The following is a 21,128-nucleotide window of genomic DNA, read 5'->3' on the forward strand; positions in this document are numbered from 1 at the left end:
TGTTTGTTACAGCATTTTTTAAGAGCAGTCAGTGGTCCCACAGACCACTGCCTACTCTTAAACAAGCATTTGCAATGCAATAGGTCTCGAAATTGCTACATTTCTAGCTATTAGAATTGTAAATGACAATGCCTTTTATTTATCTGTTTAAAAAACCTGCAATAATAAAAGACATTGACATTTACAATACCAATACGTCAAATTTTATAAAATGCGAGACCTATTGCATTGCAAATGCTCGTTAGACTTGTGGGCCCGATTCCCAAAGACAACCCTACAGGTTTGTGTAGGTTTACACTTTTTTAGTATTCACAAAACGGAATTGTAATAGTAAGCTTGCGAGTGCTGAGACTCCACAGTCGGAGTAGAGAACGGCGCACATAAAAAGATAGGCCTGCCTGATATTTTTAGCCGCAAGGTAACTAACATATGGAGGCCATGGAAGATTGTGGCAGCTCAGAGCCAATTTTAAAGAACATGCTGGGACAGCTGTGAGCTGTTCCACTCCTCTGTGCCCCTCATAATTTTGCGAGAGATAAAATAGTGGGCCAGCACACAGGTTTGCTTGTGCCAGGGTTCTCGGCACTTTGCTAGAAACCGGTTCTCGGAAGCTTGTTTCCGGTCCAGGGAAGACATGGCTTGGCAGTTCGGGTTGGACTGTTCCCATGAGGCACAGGGTCAGACTGATTTGCAAATAGCCATGTCTGAACTGGGGTGGCAGAGTGGGCTAAAGAACGGTGATGGATTAAACCCAGATCTTTTGACTGGGTGTGAGTGTTTGATTGATTCAGATGCTCCGTCCATCACCACCCCCTTTAGTACCAGGGCATGATACAGGCTTTATTTTCAACAGGGCATTTGCCTAGTGGCCAGAAGTCCTTGGAAGCCAGTTTTGTAAGCCCTGGGCCACTCCTGGTGCCTTTGTCATTTCCCCATCTCTTCAAGGTTAATTGCAGCAGGCTCAGGGAGACTTCAACACTGAGAGTGTGAGAGGTAGGGAGGAGGAAGGAAGAAAGAAAGCGATGAAAGAGGGAGAAAAGAGAAAGATGGGAAGAAAAGAAAGTGAATGGATGGGTGGAAAGAGAGATTGTGTGAGGAGAAGATGGGAGCAGGGATGGTGTGAGCACTTTTGGTAGGTCGTCCTTCGATTCCCCTGTCTGGCTCTGGCTAGTGCTCTCTTCACACATTGGCTCAAAATAACAGCAATGTTTGTGATGGGCAGAGGCCGCATCTAGTCTTTCAGGACTTCCATGAAGTGATACCACAACTCAAAGTGCGAGCAGTGGGCGTGACATGATTATAGAAGGCTTTGTATGAAGTGACAACAAAAGGATTAGAAGATAATGGTGGCATTGATAGCAAGGCCCACTGCTAATGGCTGAATATTAACACTCCTCCAAACAATGGGCCTCGTTAAAAGAATCCTTAGTGACCTGAACAATGAAAGCTTTCTTGAGATTTGGGATCTTGCACATAGGACCTCCCTCCACCCCTTTATTAGGCTGTTGTAGCCACAAAGGAATGTGTCTGATGAGAAAGAGGGAAGAAAACGGATGCACCAATCGTATTCTCGCGCCCAGTCTTGCCAGGGGGCGTAGCTACCAATGATGCAGCAGGTGCAGTGGCACCGGGGCGCGGGACCTCCGAACAGTTTTGGATTCTTTTCATTCCCCACAAGGCACACAAAGGGGACCGTTTTCAGTGCTTCCAGTAGATCCCACAGCACCCTTGCTACGCCACGCCCCCCCTTCGTGGTGTAGCATGTCTGCTTGTTTACTCAGAAATAACCACCTCAGCTTCCTGATGTCAAAGCTAACAGCAGCCCGGTCAGTTTCACTTCCTGTAAATTAAAATGAGCTGACATCACGGTCTGAGGTACAAGGCGATTGTGGCTGCCACTGCTAAGGGAAGCATCCTCCCCACCCCCACCGCACGTGAAGGCACCACCAAGGGAGTGTAGGTGTCGCAGACTGCAAGTAACTCAATACGAGATCTTGAGAATGAGACAAAGAGAGAGAGGGTGAGGGCTCAACGTGGGTGTGGGTGTCGGTGTCACAGAGACAGTGAAGTGGAACAAAGTGTGTCTGGAATCTAGCATCAAACTTTTTTTAAAAGAGAGAGAACCTCCTAGTTTCTGAAATAAAAGCAAACAAAAAAACATTTCAAACTTTAGCGTTGTCTGTGTGCTTATCAATTATTTTGAAAGCCAAAAGTTCAAAATTGTTTCCAATTTTCTCACGCACTTTCCCTATTTTTTTTTTTACAGGAACGTATTCTTGATTTAAAGTAACCTAACTTCTCACTCCCTAACCCAGATCCACTTAACACGTACTTGTATGTAGCCCAACCATAGAGAGAGCAGAACTAAGTCATATCTACAAATAATTGGTGGAGCTCAGGTCTCTTCATGTGCGGGCACAGTTTGTGTAGCCATGCACCAACGCAGGTACGTTTGCGCCATAGTGCAAGGGTGTCTGTGTTGTGGTCTGCTTAGTTTTTCTGCAGGAAGTGGTCCCTTCCTGCACAAAGTTCTGATTTGAGGCTATTTCTTCTGTAGATGGATGCAGCACAAATGCAAAGAGGAAAAAACGAGGAGAAATACAGCTAGTTCGCCTCATTAAGCCAACCTGAGGTAGGTGTAGGATTTTGGCATATATCCTTGCAGACCCGGACTGGCCATAGCGGGCACCGGGCAATCCCCCGGTGTGCCGCAAGGGTGAGGGCCCGTTTTGAGCCCCTGGGGGCCGATTTTGTTACAGGGCCATTTTTGCAGCTTAGCTGCAAAATCGGCCCTGCAACAAAATCGGCCGAAAACCAGCCCTAGAAAAGCGCTCGGCGGCACCTCCTACCCCCCGAGTGGGGAGGGGGGCCGGATGAGCACTTTGCCAGGGCCGGATTGGTTCCCAGTCCAGCGCTGTACCCTTGTCAGTAAGTGTTTGAAGATATGGATTTGCCTCAAAATCCATTAGTGGATGCACAGGAACATCCATGCTCAAGCCCTGGAACACCTCTCTGGGGCACAGTAACGCAAGGCAGTGCACTGAGCTGCGCTGCGTTCATTTTTGTAACAAACCAACACAAATTGTGATTTGGGTTGATTTGTAAATCCCAGCAGAAGACTTTGTATTGGGTCTGCGTTAAAAAAGTTGTGCAAACCCGAAGCCAACTCTTTGTAAATCTGGGATAAAAAGAGGACCAATAGATACGATGGGACTACATGCACAAATGACGATTCTTGGTTAAGGACTACACTGATACTGAGGCTGAGAATACCACTGAAACTGTCCAATTGTCAGATTAGAATTTAGAAACGATTCTGCAAAGTGGAGAAGTCTGGCTCAATGATTAGAGTGGCAGACCCTGGTGCAGAGGTCTAGCCTGAGACCAGGGTTCAATTCCCCGCATCGGCGGGTGTTGGGCTCAAAATTCCACGGACCTGATAATTCTCGCCTCGGTGCCTATTCCAATCATGGAGTCCCACTCTGCAACTCTGTGCAATAGCTTGCTTAATCTCCACAACGGCCCCCACAACGCTAAGGATGCCTGGCCTCCACCTTGGGGGTGCCCAGGAGTGGACTCCTCACAGGGAAACCAGGATGGGTTCCACAGCGGTATTCCTACAAGCGCCTTGAGACCCTTGCGGGTGAGTAGTGCGCTAAACAAGTATCAATTTACATTACATTTACAGAATTGTGGGAGTTGCAGGTTGAGACCCTTGCCCACATAGTTGGATTAGCGAGGGGAGGAGAGAAAGATACCTCGTTCATAAAAAGGCACCATGGATATAAAGAATTGCATCAGTTAGCAAAGCACCATGGAACACAAGAAAATGTAGTTGGAAAAGGACATCCAAAATGCATTACCCCAATAGGTGAGGACAGGTTGGGCAGTTTTTTTTAATATGTTGCATTTAAAGTGAATTAAGAGAAGGAGCGACTTTCAAGCCCATTTTTTCGCAAGCTAAATGTTTTAGAGTTCAGTGGTGCTTGGCTCACCGACACAACATCTTATGACCAGTTCCCGAATGATGAACCCACCTTAGTGACAGAAACACGCAGGCTGCAAGATGAATAGTGTTGGGGATCGGCTCTAGAAGTACATTTACTTTTGGACCAAATATATAAGCAAGTTTAGATCATATTCTTCCTGTTGTACATTCTAATCGCCTTTTTGCAAAAGACTACGTACCTACAGAATATTGAATAAAGCACAAGGACAAAGTTTGACTTCACATTAAACACATACAGTATTTTTGACAGATTTTTACATTTCTGCTCATATTTTAAGACAGAATTTGTGATAATATACATAGGTATGCTCACACAATGTGAACCTAATTATGGATGCTAGGACAGATAGTTAAAGGACAGGAGGATACTGAGAAGAACACTGGAAAAGAGAGTTATTTATACACTTGGACAGGGAGGTAGTGACGCATGCACACACACAAAACTCTTTAGCAAAGCTTTCTCTTGCCGTGCTCCCAGTTTATGGAATCACCCACATAACAACAAAAAAAAGGTATAGTGCTATCCTTCTAAAAACACATCTAAAACCTCATCACTTCAGAGTCCACCTAGAAGTTGTTTGTATTTCAGCTTATCTACTACTCTCTTTCTCTCTATCCTCCCTGAATGTTTGACTATTGCCACTATTACTTGTAAAGGTCTCCCATGTTCGTGTGAATTGGTCACTACTAAGAGAATTCCTTTAATAAATACAAAATAACTAAAACAAAAGATTCACAGATCAATTTCACATGGGTTTGGTGGAAGAATGTGACACGGTGCCCTATTGATGCCCCATCACTACTACAGAACAATGAGTGTATTAGGAGAAACCCAGCAGTGCCAGGAAGCCATAAAAACAGCTACCTTTACACTTTATAAAAGCTGCACAATATAACATAACATAATATAAATTAGGGGGAGATGACAGACACAAGGAAAATGAGAAGCACATTTTAGGTAGTCGCAATTAACATTTGGTGATGAGGGGATACATATTTACATTGAGTATTTTTTCTTAACTAAAGTATAAATATCCCCTTTTCACAGAAAATACTCCACCTGCCATTCTTGCCATGGAAGAGGTAAACTGATGAACACATTTTTTCTGACGTGCCTTCACAAAGCAATTAAGCCTATATTAAAGACAACATAGGCTTCTATTTTTCAGACTTCAACAGCCCGGAGCCTGATAAAGACCTTTGTATTAATCAGACACTACAGGACGAAACATGTTGCTGTTAAGTCTGTTAAGGAAGAAAAGGCTTCAACACATAATCAGTCATATCACTGAGAAGAGTGATTATGTAATAAGATAGCAAAATGCACACAGTTGATGGACGGAGTGCAGAAGAAATCAAAACATTCACTCCCAGTCAAGAGATCTGGGTTAAATCCATCATTCTTTTGCGCAGCATATGGTTTGGTACAAACTGGGGTGGTGTGGTGAGCAAAAGAATGATGGATTTAACCCAGATCCTAGTGACTGGGGGTGAATGTTTGAATTGTCCAGTATTCTGTCCATCAAATGTTTCTTTTGCATATGTTAGAAGATAAGCCCATCCCTTCTCTGCTTTCCACTCAGCCTGTTGTTACAAGAAACGTTTATACCAATCACTAAACATGCAAAATGAGATACTCTTTTTGCTAGCCAATTGTAGATAAGTAGGTTTTTACAACAAAAATCGTGTAGATTGCACACTGAGACTGCAAACTTCAAGAGGACATTGGACAGTAACTGCAAGGTATGTCACAAAATAATTTCTAGTAATACCATATGTTGAACAACGTGAATGTTAGTGAGATGTTTGAACAATATGGACCACTCTGCATAAAAAACATATAACCAATCTTTGTAACTTTGTATATAGTTGTAACATGAAGGTAAATGTAACTGGAGTGTGCATAAAAGCAAAACACGGACTAATTTGTATCAAATAGACAACCTCTTTCACCTCGCACAAATTACTATATAATACACTACAAAATAATAACATTGTGTGGGGGTGGGGGGGTTTCCGCACGTCCGTGTTAGATACAATTACACATGATGAAATTAGCACTTCTTTCCTGTTTATTAAGAAACACTGGAACACGCCAACTTGCTTGTGCATGGAGGTCCCCAACGCGCAAGTGTGCATTTTGTATTGTACTCGTTGCACACCTTGCATAAACATTGCACCGCCGAGGGTTCTGCTCGTGCAACACAGAGCTAACAGTGTTTGGGTCGCAGACAGCTTTCAGCAGCGTGCATATGTGTATGCATGTGCAGCGCGAGGGGCGTCTACAATGAAACAATAAAACGCGGTTGCAGATGGCTTCCCTCCAACGCTCATCCTTTGCACGACCCCGGGCTGTTTGTGCACTTCCGCCAGAGACAGGCTCCCGCTTCTCTCACTGCTGAGCCGTGCAACCCCACGCGCCCCCTCCGCGAGCTGCTACACTTGGCTCTCGTGAGCTGGGCGGGCTCTGCAGCCACACCTGCATGCAAAGAGCCCGCGCGTCCCTTTGTTGTGCTCCAGGGACTGGGGGTTGGAGCAGGAGGGAGACCGACAACACGCAGCCTCGTCTGGAGCTCTGGGAGACCCGGTGTCAGCATGACAACAAGCGGCGGCTCGGAGGGGCTGGCGGAGCCCGGGAGGTGAGCACGGGGTCTCTCCCGGGCTTGGGAGGAGGGGGGCGGATGGAGTGGCGCGCGGGAGCCTCCTCCCTCCGCAGGATGCTGCCCGGGGCGCTGTCCAGCGCGCGGCAGCAGAGGTGCTTTCAAAGATGCGCGCGTGGGTGTCAAGGGCACGGGTGGCCGCGCGCCTTCGCCCTGACCTCGTGCGTACATAATGCACGAGGGCGAGTACCATGGACCCTCTGCATACACATGGCTTGGACCGAGAGCGGGATAAGGGCGGTGGGGAGTTTCCATGGAAAATTTAAAGTAGATGAGAGGCAGACACATGGCGCTGAGGAGACCCGCCATTTCTGTGAGCGTGTTATCAATTTCAGAGGCAGCCTCGGCCAGAGGGCGTGCTCTTTGCTAAATATGACCCACGCCTCCTTTCTCCACTTTTAGGCAATGGTGTTAGGGGCTTGATAAGCCAGTTAGTCCTTCTTTTATATGAACACTAGTGCAATTAAACGTCGATTTTACGCGTGCTCCTGTTTTGGATCCATTACTTAGCCGTCTGGATACAAACTATGCACGTGCATGCTGGTGGCCTTTCGTGGGGTGTCAGGTGAGGGCACTAAGGTCTTCCTCTTTTTTTTTTTGCAGATTTATGTAGCGCGAACTCGACCCGAAGTATTGGAGTGCTTTACATGAGCACCAGTTGTATTACACAATAACACATTTATTTTTGCTAGGCACTGGGAGATTAAGTGAATTGCTCAGCTCCAAAGTAGGCACTCTGGTCCTTGGGGCCTTCCTTCATCCGTGGGAGCTCCGGTGATGACCACTGAAATGGGCAGCTCTCTACCTTGAATTCTCCATCGCCATGTTCTGTCTGGAGGAGGCAGCTAGCTAGCAGTTGGCGAGTGAACATTTGTTCATCCGAAAATATAGTTAAAAAAAAGGATCATGCAATCAAGGCGGGGGGGGTTGGGGGGGCTGGGGGACAGGTGTGTGATTACACTAATGATGGTTTTCTTATTGGTGCAACGGCACCTGCCAAAATCACTTAGTAATGTGCTGCACGAGAAGGATTTCTAATGGAGGACATATAATGTATATATCAATTTATACCAGGGGTCGAAGTGGGCGTGATCAGAAGTGCACTGCGTGCCCCTCCATCTTTTACTAACAAGATTCCGTTCGCCTACTTTTTCTTTTCAAAACTGTGTCCCAGGACGGCAGAAATAGCAAAGGCATTCAGATAAGGCTTGTCTTGCGTTCGTGGTCGTTCGGGACGGGCAGAGAAGGAAAAGGACTCTGTCTCTTCCTTACTGTCCAGAGAAGACATGGACAATGTCCTCTTCTTTTCTGTGCTGGCAGCTGTACCCCCTTCCTATTATTCCCTCTCTTTCTGTCTTGCTCCTCACTTACTGAAAACCGTGACTTGAAGAAACGGTTCACAACCTCTCTTTCCTTCTTTCATTTAGTTGCTTCCCTGTGAAATGGATCCAAAAAAATAAAACACTCCGGTGGGAAATGCCCTTTTTCTGAAATTGTTCCATTCCAAAGTGCAGCCTCGGGATGGAGAGAAACCGAAGGTTTTAAATATGAAAAATGAATACATAACTAAATAAAGCAAAGACAGAATGGTTGCAAAGTGGCCAGGTTGGTTTTATTCACATTCAAACACATCAGCCTCACATTACAGACTTTGCAGTGAAGCGCTACTTTTGTTTTCTTGTCTATCTTTGAACAGATTGTTGTTCCCAGGTGGGGAAGTGCACCATTCTTGGATGTATTGCAATACCTGGTTGATGGGCGGTTTGGACAACAAAATGTGTGCCATGGCTCTGTGCTTATGGATGTGGTCTTTTTAAAGCATACTGCTTACGTTTTGTAAGGATATAAGCAATGAACATTAAAACGGTTCCCTTCAGGGCCCTGCAGGCATGTCCTTAACTTTTCAGGTAAAACCACTCGTTGATTTCTGAATAGTGAGTGTAAAAGCGTTAAGGTGACCATGTTGTTCCCGCTTACATTTCACATGCTTTACTTAATCTTGCATTCTCTATGAGTGTTTGCTTTTACTTTTTTTTTTTTAGGCTGCATATTACTCTTATCAAGTGCATAATTTGAATTCAGCCCCATCCAAGTGTTTATAGTGGGCACAATTAGGTTGTTGCTGAAGGCTGTGCGAGTTTCTATCTGTTGGGCAGTATGGTGTTAGTGGGGGAGAGGATGTGGAACTATGGCCAGAGCTGTCGAATTTGGAACTGGGGAACCGGGTTCAGCGTTCATGACCAGACCACTCTACTGAGGGAGCATATTCCCATTCTAGACCTTCGAAGGCCCCACTGGAACTTAGAAGGCCTGATGTCTTAGCACAAGTAGGCGTACCCTAGTGGTGTCAATTGTGGGTTAACCTTGAAGGCCTGTCCACCACAATCCATACTGAAGTTCATGTCCAGTCTTGCGGACAGGCCTACGAAGCAGCACACCCTAGAGCAACAGTGATCCAAACACTGTGACTCTGTCACTGAGGTCACATGAACCTTGAGTAAATTAGGGCGGTGCGAACGGTGTGACCGCACTGGGTACCTATTTCGGGTGGGTACGTAGTGTTTGCAAGTACATTATGGTTTATTAAAAACTTGCTGCCTCCTTCCTGGCCTCCAGCAATTTTCAGCAACAATAAAAATGTCATGATAACTTATTTGATAAATGTTCTTCCTAGAGAGAGATCAGAGTTTTGTCTAGTGGAAGGGATGACTCCTGGAAAGGTAGCACGGAGGGTTAATGTGCCTGCTGCAAAGAACATGTACCATGCAGATCACAAAGTGCACATAATGTTAACTTAGTTAGAAGGTTACTGCTTTTGTCAGATGGATCCTTTTGTTAGTTGCAGTTTATAAGTTAAAATACTAAAATAAAACAGTGAGCTATTAAACTATACTGCCTACTAGTATGGTTGTCATGTGGCTTCTACTTCTTGTAGTCCTTTGTCTTCTGTAACATTTCCTATACAGTGATTTACACACATATAAATGATTGTCTCTGTGTAGTGTGTGTGATGTAAAGTGCTCTTACACCGTACACTGGTATGAGTGGCGCTGTAAATCATACTAAATCCATCTGAGAAAGAGTGTGGGTATGGAGACTTGAGGGGGACTGTTAAAGGGTGGTAGTGAGGGAGTCCGAGGCGTAGGTGATCATTGGGGGCACCAACAAACATTGTTGCACAGGGCGCCACCAGCACTAAAGCCGGCCCTGCCATCGAGGCCAGTCCGCCTCACCCATTGGTACCTCCATTGACCTTGTTTCAGCAGTAGTAGCTGCAACTCGCCAAGGATCGCCAATGCAGGATTTGCATACACACCAAACTAAGTTTGCAAACTTCACAGTTTCTCTGCTTCATGCACAAGCACTTTTAACATGTGCTACCTGCTCTGGAGCCACTGGAATTATGCAGCAATATGGGACAAAATGATGCCGCAGTGTTGACTAAATTATGCAACAAGAAAAAGGCTGCAGCGTGAAGCAATATATTTTCTTATACTTTATTATTTAGACATTTTTATACATGCTAAGTCTCTGCAAATATTCTGCCTCATTAGCATCAGTATAACATACAAATGCAGCAGTGAGAAAGGTGATCAGTCAACCTTTGCAAAGGGCCGTCTACTTTGCAGCAGCTCAAGTCACGTTTCTTAGTAACTTTTTATCCGTTTGAGCTACAAAAATGATTAGTTAAAACTGTAAGATTATGCACTGAATGATGTTATTATGTGGCAAATATGGCAGAGCCATAATTATATAGAAAACATTTGCAAACTAGGATATTTTGGCATTCATGTTTGAACTGCTCTTGTGGAAGAAGGGAGGAGAAGTCCTAATGAGAGAAACTGCATGGCTTGGAGACAAATGGCTTGTGATTCCACTTTTAAGTGTATTTGGGAAATTGTGTGATTGGAAATATATCCCACTTTGTGAATGTATTTAAATGCCAATAACTCATATTAAACCTTAAATAATCAAGTGTATCCATGAATTAAATAACTCAATAAGCTGTATCGGTGAAATGCCAAACAAATACTAAAATTGGGATGTTTGGAACATTCTGGACACACCTCTGACTCCGCCCACTGATCCAATCTTTGGGTTATCCCCGCCATCGGAGTCTCTGCCCACAGTTCCCCTACTTTTTCCCCCCACTTCAACCACTGATTTATATCTAAAATAAGACCATAGAGTCTATTGCAGAGGTCTTCAAACTGTGGGGTGCCCCCCACTGGGGTGCCCTGGCTGTGTTCCCGGGGGGTGGGGAGGGGCGTAAATGCCTTTGTAAATACTTGTAAATGAAGATGGTCCTGAAGTGCGACTTTATTGCGTTTCCAGGCTGTCTTCATTTACATACAGCTCAGGGCTTTAAGTGGGCCGGATTCGCCAGTTATAAAAATAAGATGCTGAGACGGGTCCTTATCGAGCTCTCGATTTTTGCCCTCACCCTAAGGGGGGGAAAAAAATCTTAACACTGCAGCTGTACCACCACCTTTGTTGTTGCTTCAGAGAGACTCGTTATAGTTGTTTCAGAGTCTCATCATTTCAGCACTGAAGCATTTTCAATGTAATATTTTCCAATGTAATATACAATGAAGGCATAGTTGTTGCTTATTTATCATATGCAACTAAGACCCATTGACAAAGCCAATAGCCCTGGCTTGTTGTAGGAGTAATGTTACTTGTTGTATTATGTCTGAAAGCAATGACTGAAGCAGCAAAATACCAGTGGCAATGCACACTATCCTAAGCACAGTTATGTAGCTTATGTGTTTTTTACGCTACTCCCGTAATTACATAGGCCACGCCCCTTTGAGTCGTTCACCCCCCCCCCAGATTTTCATCCCACTTAGAGCCCTGATCCAGCAGGTAAAGTGAATTTAAAAGTATGGCAACTGTGATTCTTGGTGCTGTGGTGGTGGGGTTAAAGACTTGGCTAAAAAGAAAAGAATACCTTTTTCTGTATTTTGTTGTTTTTTCACATGTACTCAGTGGCCTATAAAATAATGCAGATGCCGTAAAAAATAAAATGCAAATTTAACTAATCCTTTGGAACGCTTTATTTTATGTTATGTTAATGTGATCACTGCAGATGCCTGTTTGTAAAACCAGAGAGTCGCACAATTAAATCCAGGTTGGCACAGTGCGGAATCGTGACTTGTGCTAAGAAGTCCTAGCCTGTAACAAGAATATGCCAGTAATTATAAAAAAAATTGCAATGTAAATTGTGTAACCAAGGCTGCTGGAATTATGCGGAGGGAAGGACAAAATTATGTTGCAGGATTGATAAATTAGCAGCGAAAAATGCCAAAATACGCAGCTTAATGCAGCACTTTTGTGATTGTGTTACTTCGTTATTTCGTCAGTTTTACACATACTAACGCTGCTTGGGCAAATGTTTCAACTCATTAGTGCCTGTTTAACACCCAATTCAGTAATAAGCAACAGAAAGGTGACCGTCAACCTTTATGATTGGCTTTCCATTGTGTAGCAACATGCGTTGTTGCCTTTTTAGGAACTTTTGATATGTTTGAGCTAGAAAAACATTGTTTTTGTTGAAATCTGGAGAATATGCAGCAGATGGTGGATTATGTGGCAAATGCAACAAATCTATAATTATGTGGAAAATACAGCAGCCGCAAAATTCCATAGACCTAGTGGTCCTGAGTATAAGATAATCTGCTACAAAATGATTCAGCATTTAAGATAAAATAAGTGCTTTCAAGTAATACCTTTTAGAAATAGGTAATTACAATGTGCCTAGTGCAAACATTTGTATAAGTATATTGAAAGGAAGCTTTCCAAATCAACTTCCTTAGACCACCTCTCAAAAAGAACAGTGATTTCATAAATTAAAGTCTGTACTCTGTTCCTGACAGCCTTTACATTTGAAACATGTACATGTCTTTCAGATTACATGTACCCTGGTGGAAGGCCTGTTTCTTCTTTAGCCCTCTGTCCATGGATATACTTAAGTAGATGGCCCAGAGGAAAAGATGCTATGTGTGGGCTAATTTTTTCCTTTACATGTGGACAGACACAGATCTCTCATGGAGATCCCATGATTAGTACGGCAAGTGCATTGGCACTAGGCACTGTACCCCAATTTTGGCTGTGTTACTAAAGAAATGATGGGTGGGAACTCTTTTTTTTTCGTTGCTAGCATTTGGAGCCATGTTACCCCTGCTGCGCAGGGAACAGGTCCAAAGCAACAGGAAGCGAGATGTGGGATTTACTCCCTTTTATTTTACACAAAGGGGCAGAGAAGCATGTTTGGGCCTCATGTCTACGAGTGATGGCCCATTGGAGAGAGGGGGCAGAGTAGTAGGTATAATTTGCAGTGGCACGGGGGCTCATGTGTGTGAGGCACCAACTAATCCCCAATTAGTATTCATTTTACTATCTTTTCTTGCTTACATTAGGTCCCAGTTCATTATTGTTGTGCCAGTGTTGCTTTTGGCGTCAGACAAATGGCCTAAGAGATGGAAAAATGTAAGCAGGGGAGACATAGTAACTTTGGCTTGAGATAATTAGAGAATTGACAGAGCGGGGAATGGGGCAAGATGGAGCCCTTGGATTAAATGTGGCATCCTTGAAAGTTTGGGGCCCCCTGGAATGTTGTGGCCCTGTGTTACTCATCTATGTCTTACTAGATGACAAGGACTGCCTTCAGGGATCTCATTTTATGTACTTTAGCACAAATGTTTCAGATTTATATAGATTGCACTGGTGCAGTTGGGGCTGTTCGGACCGGTGATGGAAATGTTGATACAAAATTGTTCCAGCACTGATGCCATCCATAGAATATGGAACCGTTGGTGCAAAATTGTACTGGCTACATTACCATCTACGTACTGTCACTCCAGAAGAGCAAAGCCAGAGATTCAGTTTTAGAAAGATGACTGTTAGAAATTGCCCTTTTTGCAGGGTTCTCCCCAAACGTTTTGCTTCTTCCTCCCTTGTTTTTCCTGTTAGATTATTACACATTTATAATCCTAACTGACTCAGGGAACATGGTAGAAATTTGAGTTTAGTATGCCTGAACTCAGAATTATAAAATACATCTTTTAGTGAAGTTGGATTTAACATTCTGTGTTTGAAAAAAACACTTTTAGAAAGCAAGTATTTTCTTGCCTAACTAGTCAAGCCTGCCTCTGCTAGTTTGTGTATTCCTTGTCTGGAGTTTGAGTGACAGGGCTGGGGGATTCCAGGAGACAGAATGAGTCAGCCCAGTGGGGAATAGAGAGATCTGCATCTAGATGGGAGGGAGGAGTTGCACCTGGGACCTGAATAGGACTGTGCCTGCCCCCAACAGTGCTGGCTCCACCCCCTGTGGTGCGGCTGATGTCTCTGCCCTGCACTGTGAAAGGAGAGAAGGAATCATGTCAACAAAGTTCTCAAGGGCTGTGCTTTCCCTCCACAATGCTGGCTCCACCTCTTGTGGAGCCAGCACACAGGAGCTGCCCTGCACTGTGAAAGGAAAGAAGGAGTCATGTCAACAAAGTGCTCCAGAACTGGTTAGGACTGGGCAAAGGCCTCTCTGCCCTCAGAGGACAAAAGGATTTTGGGGTATAAATATTGAGACCCTGAGCCCAAGAAATTAGATCATACTGGAATCAAGAAGGAGCCTCTGCCAAGGAGAAAGCTGGAAGACTAAAGAGGAAGGACTGTCCTGCTGTGTGTTTGTAGGCTGACCTGCAGTTGCTTTGCTGCCAAGGAGAGGGGAAGGACTTTGTTGGTGCTTAGTCCCCTTGCTTGAAGAGATCTCCAAGGGCCTGAAGAGAGGAGGCCTCCTATTAAGAAGTGCCAGGAACAAAAGGACTTCACCCCCAGCGTCCCCCTGAACTCTGCTGAGAGAGTTCTGCCCTTCCTAGAGTGCTGAATTCGACGGAGGGGCCTCTGGAAGTTGTGGCCTGCTGTTTGGGAAGCTGGACAAGGAGAAACAAAGACAATCTGCAATTTTCACGCATCTCTCTCTTGCGGAGCGCATCCCAGACAGTGCGAGGAAATTCCCGCCGCCGCGAGGATCGAGATTGTCGCGGTGCCTATCGTCGCTGGGTGAAATCGCCGCACCGCTTGCTTGCGGACTGCATCACGTTGCTGCGAATATTGTCGCAGAGCCATCGCATGGAGGGGCTGCAAGAGGAGAAGATCGATGCTGCGCCGCGCATTGCCGCGGCACCTGAGATCGTCGCCGCCCTGAAGATCGTCGCATCGTGTCTGTGTGAGACGCTTCCCACCGAACCTGCACACCGAAATCCATACAAGGTATCGCATCCCTCCCTCTACAGACCGGATTCGTCGCAACATGTCCACTGCATCCAGCGGGTCTGTCGCATCGCCTCCCCAGGGTCTCAGGAGTGACGTATCTACTAGTACTTTGGGCTAAACGTGACGCAACTGTGGATTATTTTAATGCAAACCCTAGAACTTGAACTGTGTATGTTGGATTTTTGTCATTTTGGTCTTGTTTAGTTTAGATTAAATACTTTTATTTTTCTAAACTGGTGTGGAGTCCATTTGTGGTGTTTTCACTGTGTTACTGTGAGTGTTGGTACAAATACTTTACACATTGCCTTTGATAAGCCTGTACGCTCGTGCCAAGCTACCAAGGGGGTGAGCAGGGGTTATCTAAAGAGTGTATCCCCCTTACCCTGACTAGAAGCAAGGGTCCCTATTTGGACATTGGTACCTACCTCTGCCAACTAGAGACCCCCAGATCTAACAATGACATATTTTCAAATTTTATCCAAACATTCATTACTTGCAGTATTAATGCAAAGTTGGTCCAGCATCAAGATAATCTACATATTCTAGAAAAGGTAGTGCAAAATTGCTGTGTCATACGTGCACTCTGTATTCTTTGATCGCAGAAGAGCATTTCACCAGCTCTGCTCTTATGTAAGTAGAGTATTCTCTAATGCAGAACTGCACATCTAGGCAGAGCTAAATCGTGTCAAATTAGGTGAAGCAACACCAGTCATCTGACAGTAATATAAATTGAAAGCAACAGAGGCGTCTGGGAGTTGGAACTGTATCTCTTGGATTGCGTCAGCGAATGAGAGGCTGCCAATTGAGGCCCTGAGGCATTTGTTTTCACGTTTCCCTCCTTTTGGAATATGTTTATCTGGAGTCCATCATGCTCAAGGAAGGAGTGCAGCTGCTGCTGTGAAAAGTATTGCAGAACAAGTACAGAGCATACCCTAAGGAATGAGCATGGTTGTAAATGTTTCTGTTTACTGATCTCGTACGCTTAGTAATTTTCAACCTAAGTTTTGTGGTGGTAGAACCGATGGAGGCAGATTACAAAACGGATCAGCCATGCATGCACGCGTTGCCCTGCAGCAAATTCGACAAGATTAAGAGCAACAAAGAGTCACACGTAAGTTGTAGCAGCACGCTACACAAGTGTCAAGTTTCAATAGTAATAGCAACACTTATCTGTAATGGCGTAGGGCACCAAAACCTATAGTCACCAGCAGTGTGACTGCAGCATGGAGTAAATAATTGAAAAATGTTGTGTGCTGTTGAGACACTGGTTGAGGCGTGCAATCCTAAGATACGATGGACGCTGTCCATCAAAATATGGCAAAATTGATTGTAGAAGATACTAAGGTATAAGATGACAAAACATCTTTCAGCATACTTCTAAGTAGATCATTGTGAAAGGCTAATAAAGATTGGTAATCACCAAAGCAATCTGTCTGCGTCATGCCCAGAAGGAATCTTTATCAATACGATTGTGGTATGATGTCAACAAATCTCAAAACCAAAGAAACCTTGTAAACAACCCAGCCAATAAATGTCTTTATTGGACCTTATACTAAATGTTTGGTTTGTATGGTCATTACAAAAGGAGATGACCTGAATCGCTGTACTTTTAAGGAATGGATATTCTGGTTTTCGAAAGTGGCGCACCATGGCTGAAATACCCGGGTGCCCTCATTGACTGATTGTGTAGAAACAAGTGAAGGCAGTGGAAGCCATTAGGTATGCATGTACATGACTGCATAGTGTTTGTTAATTTTATGGAACATGATTAACTTCACTAGAAACAATTAGAATGCAGAGTATGCTAACACTGAAAAAAATCCATCATGTTATTTTCTTGAAACCTGGTTTAAAAAGGATCATATTTTGTTGGTTTTACAACTTTCTTTCAAAAAGTTTCTAAAGGGAGGAGAGGCGAGTCACAAAGGGGGTTCATTAACCTTTCCATATTACTTGCATTACTTTATATTTACAAGCGTTCAAGCTAGTTGGCAACGAATTTGATTATCCAAATTTCTCCTATTTTTGGAGGAGGCCCCAAAGTACTATTCATTAATATTTGTTCGCATCAATCGTGTTTAGGTTTCAGTCACATTCTTTTCCAGCTTTCTGAAGATGCTGTGTCATAAAGTACGAATGGCCTACTTCCCTGGGGATATTATAATACATTTACCAGTGTGTAATGTATGGCTGAGTCGCTAACAGACTAGAGTAAAAAAAAGATTTCAGGATATCTCACTATGAATATGTCTGAGAAAAATAACTTACATGTAGCGAGTGCTTGCCAAGATTATTTTTTTGCAGATCTGTGAGTCATTCTGAAAATCTTGGCACAGTTTTACTATTTGGTGTGCTGACAAGTTCAGCCTTGCTATAATGTGAAACTTTTCTCTCTTTTGAAATTGAGGGGCTGGAAGCAGAATAATATTCCCCAAACTGTACTTTATAGGATCTACGTTCCGCGATCACAAATCTGAGGGCCTTCCCGAGGGTACATATTTGTAATTTACTCTTAAGCAACCTTCAATTTGGTATGGTCTGACTAGTACAAAGTTGAAATTGACAAAATTCCTTTATTTTTACAGGGGACCTCATACAAGAAAATATCAATTGTGTATCAATTCAATCAGAAAATTGAGAAATTCAGTTTATGTCGCTTGAATGTCATTCATGAGTTTCATGGAAATAGCGAAATAATCTTAACTTTAAAACCACATAACACACTATCTTTGAATAAAACACCAGCATAGAGGACCTATAATAGGGCAAAGTCATTCATTGAGAAGTGAAGCTGCAAATATTTCAAATATGGTGGAGACTTTCTAAAAGCCACTAGTTAAAGCTTACTTGAATGATGTGACAGATAACTTTTGGTACTTCAATATGAGAATTTAAGCCTCATTGAGTACTAGAAAAAGTGACGGTATGTTGGTGGCAGCTGTAGAGGTGAGATGCCTCGAGCTATAGAATGTCTTGCAATTGGAGTTTAGCTAAAGTTTAACTTTCTGTCCATTTTGTAAAAAAAAAAAGTTTTTCGGTGTTTGGTAGGAGGCAGACCACCTAAACTGAGCAAATGATAATAATCCAAAAGTGAAGTGGTGGGAATTTGGCCCAAAGCTCTCTGTGCATCGAATGACATAGTTCACACTTTTGCACTAAAACTTGCCATTAGAAAAGAGCACGAAAGAAATGAAAATTGGAAAAAAAACTATTTACTTTAAAATGATTCTGGAATTGGAAATTATGTATTCTTTTATTTGCTACAAGGATGAATCATAAATTGAAAAATAATACATTTGGGACAGAAATGAATTATTGAGATGAAATTTTTATTGGGACTATTTTATGTAAATGAACCTTTATGGCTGTTTTTAACTAGCCAAATAAAGTTTATGAACTGAACCGAATCATAAGTTGGAAAATCACAAATTACTACTGGATTAAAGAACTGACCTAAAAACATAGCGATTCACAATTAAAATTTCAAACCACTACATAAAGTCCATTAATTCTCTCCATAGCGTGTCTCCAATATTCTTTAGGCTTATTTGCAATTTGCAACTCCTATGAAAAAAAAGAATAAATACTCACCCTGAGGTATTCTCAAGCGTAGATCCGAATTCTCCTTCGTGATATAGAATGTAAATTGACTTTAGACAATCCACATGAATGTATTAGTGGAATTCAAACTTGCATAGCGCTGGCCAGGAAATCAAATATTGAACAGAATAGGAGGTATAGAGGCACCTTTAGGGCCCTGTGGGATAAGAGTGCGGGCTTGGTACATAAAAGATAGAGGTGTGGATATTTGGTGATGGCCCACAAGAAGAGATGTCAGTCAGACCAGGCCATCTGGGGAGAAGGCTTAGGGGTTAAAAAGAGTGACGTAGATAACAGTGGTAAACACCACTGATATATTTAACAAGGTCAGTGCATGATACTGCCATCATTGATTACCATCCGGTGGTTATTAACCCGCCTAATGGGAACTAAACAGTCAATTTCTAAACGTGCGGACTACCTTGATGAAGGCATAAGAATGGGTTTTGTTCAGCAAATGCCTGAATCTTCTAAATGAGTTTTCTTTCCTGTAACTTGACCGGGTGACTAAATTTGGACTTTAGAAGGACATTGATGGTTTTTTATGGGTGTTACAGTGACTTAGGATGAGTGAAAATATTGTTTGTAGACTGATTATTTTCAAACAGACTGAGCGATAGGTGAGAGATTGATTGATCCATGACAAAAGACAAGGGCAGATGAAGCCAGCCAATTAATTTGATAATGAAGTAAATATGGATCTCTTATGGATCTAAAACCGCTTCCGAAAATATTTGTTAACTAGCCTAACGGGAATTAAACAGGCCATTTCTAAGGGTGTAGACTACCTTGATGAAGACATAACGATGAGTTTTGTTCAGCTAATGTCTGAATCTTCCAAATGAGTTCTCTTTCCTGCAACTTGACAGGGTGACTAAGTTTGGACTTTAGAAGGACATTGATGGTTTTGATGGGTATTACAATGACTTCTTAGGATGAGTGATAATATTGTTCGTACACTGATTATTTTCAAACAGACTGAGCGATGGGTAAGAGATTGATTGATCCATGCCAAAAGACAAGGGCAGATGAAGCCAGCCAATTAATACAACAATGAAGTAAATATGGATCTCTTATAGTTCTCTTATGGATCTAAAACAGCTTCCCAAAATATTTGTTGAGCCCTGAGATGGTGTATTGGTAGAGGTTCAGTGACATAAAACTCTATATGGACATGTGATTGACGACTTCCCTCTATATCTATTTGAATAGTAGTACAATTCATAAAGAAGAACAGTGCAGGATTCTCACAGAGAGAGGCATATGGAGCAACTGTTGGTGAGTGATATTACCTCGCTGAGTTTGAAGAGAAGTTGAAAAAGTTTGCACCATAAGTTTGGACTGTTTGAGGTCCTATCATAAAAGAGTGTTTATTTGTTTATAAAAAATGTGATCTTTATTTTTACGCAGCCTAATTTAAGGCAAACCAATACCTTAAAGCAATAATCAAACACTATGCGTGCTTGAGTTTTGCGACAGCCTCAAACGTGGCTTCTCCTTCGGCAGGGATGTAGTCAGGCTTCAGGCAGATTGCTCCTGGTTGGGCAGGGATGTGACCTTGTTCCTGACACATATCTCTTTCTTGACCACACATGTAGCAACACTTTTACAATGCAACTCCTAGACTGGGATGTAAGCATTTTCATGTTAGACAGCTCTTCCTTGTAGCTGTGTTTTTGACACCCAAGTCATTCTTGGGTAAGATGAAGTCATGCTCCCAATACATAACTTCCCCACAGTGTGGGAAGAGGGCCTTGCTGTACGATTTAGGGCATGCTTAAGCATAAGCACCTAGAACTTAGGGCTTCCTCTGAGTTTCCAAGCCACTCCCATGCAACGCCTCCTTGATCAAGGATGTAATTGGCCTTTTAGTGCATTGTGTCACATTAGGAACGGTTGTCCACCCTACTAGCGCATAGGCTCTTGCATAGGAGGAAATGTAACTGTGCACCAGAAGCGCTGACCTTTGCGGGAGATACACTGAACCTATCAGGGATTTAATAAGTTGACTTTTTTTTGTCTCTCAGTTCTTTATTACATTTTTAAAAATGATACAAAAAAACGCATTGACGAGGCCATTTCATATTCATATGAATTACATTGTGTAATATTGGGTCCCTACAGCATGTGTTTTAACAGGCTTATAGTATATCCTTGCAATGTAAGCACAAATTCATTCGTTTTTTGTATTTCAAATCTGCATCTTACACCCCTACCCCCATTTTGTAAAATCTACAAATGATCCAGGCCCCAGGATGCATCAAGGGAGTGACTTTGAAAAGTTGGCAAGACTTCTTTCTACATTTTCTTTTATCCGAAATGAAAACAGAGTTGTTTGCTTTCAATTAAGGCTTGTGGGTGCCTGCCCATTGCTCGTCATGTTTTCAGTGTGTTTTTTCTAAAGCGTCGACCATCAGATGTAATATGAAACAGTGCAGGTTAAAGACAGCAGATGACAAATAGATGCCCAGCAGGAACAATGGGCTTATATTTCAAGTAACTATTTAATAATATTTGGTGATGTACCTGTAAACATATTTCTTCGAAAACGGTATCCTGGAAGGGGTGGGGGCTTTTTTCACTTTAATGTT

The 21,128-nt window shown here is 43.0% G+C and overlaps 1 protein-coding gene across 1 annotated transcript in view; it reads left to right on the top strand.

Annotated features, from left to right (window-relative positions):
- Positions 1-6,484: 6,484 nt before the first annotated feature.
- LOC147662771 (uncharacterized) overlaps positions 6,485-21,128 on the top strand; it is a 191,578-nt gene continuing 176,934 nt past the window's right edge. The window contains exon 1 of the mRNA XM_086950914.1: positions 6,485-6,648. Coding sequence (XP_086807040.1) covers positions 6,605-6,648 — 44 coding nt within the window. The 5' untranslated portion in view covers positions 6,485-6,604. The remainder of the gene's footprint in view (positions 6,649-21,128) is intronic.

Source organism: Lissotriton vulgaris, unplaced genomic scaffold, assembly GCF_964263255.1.
Source record: "Lissotriton vulgaris unplaced genomic scaffold, aLisVul1.2 SCAFFOLD_756, whole genome shotgun sequence".
Taxonomy (NCBI): domain Eukaryota; kingdom Metazoa; phylum Chordata; class Amphibia; order Caudata; family Salamandridae; genus Lissotriton; species Lissotriton vulgaris.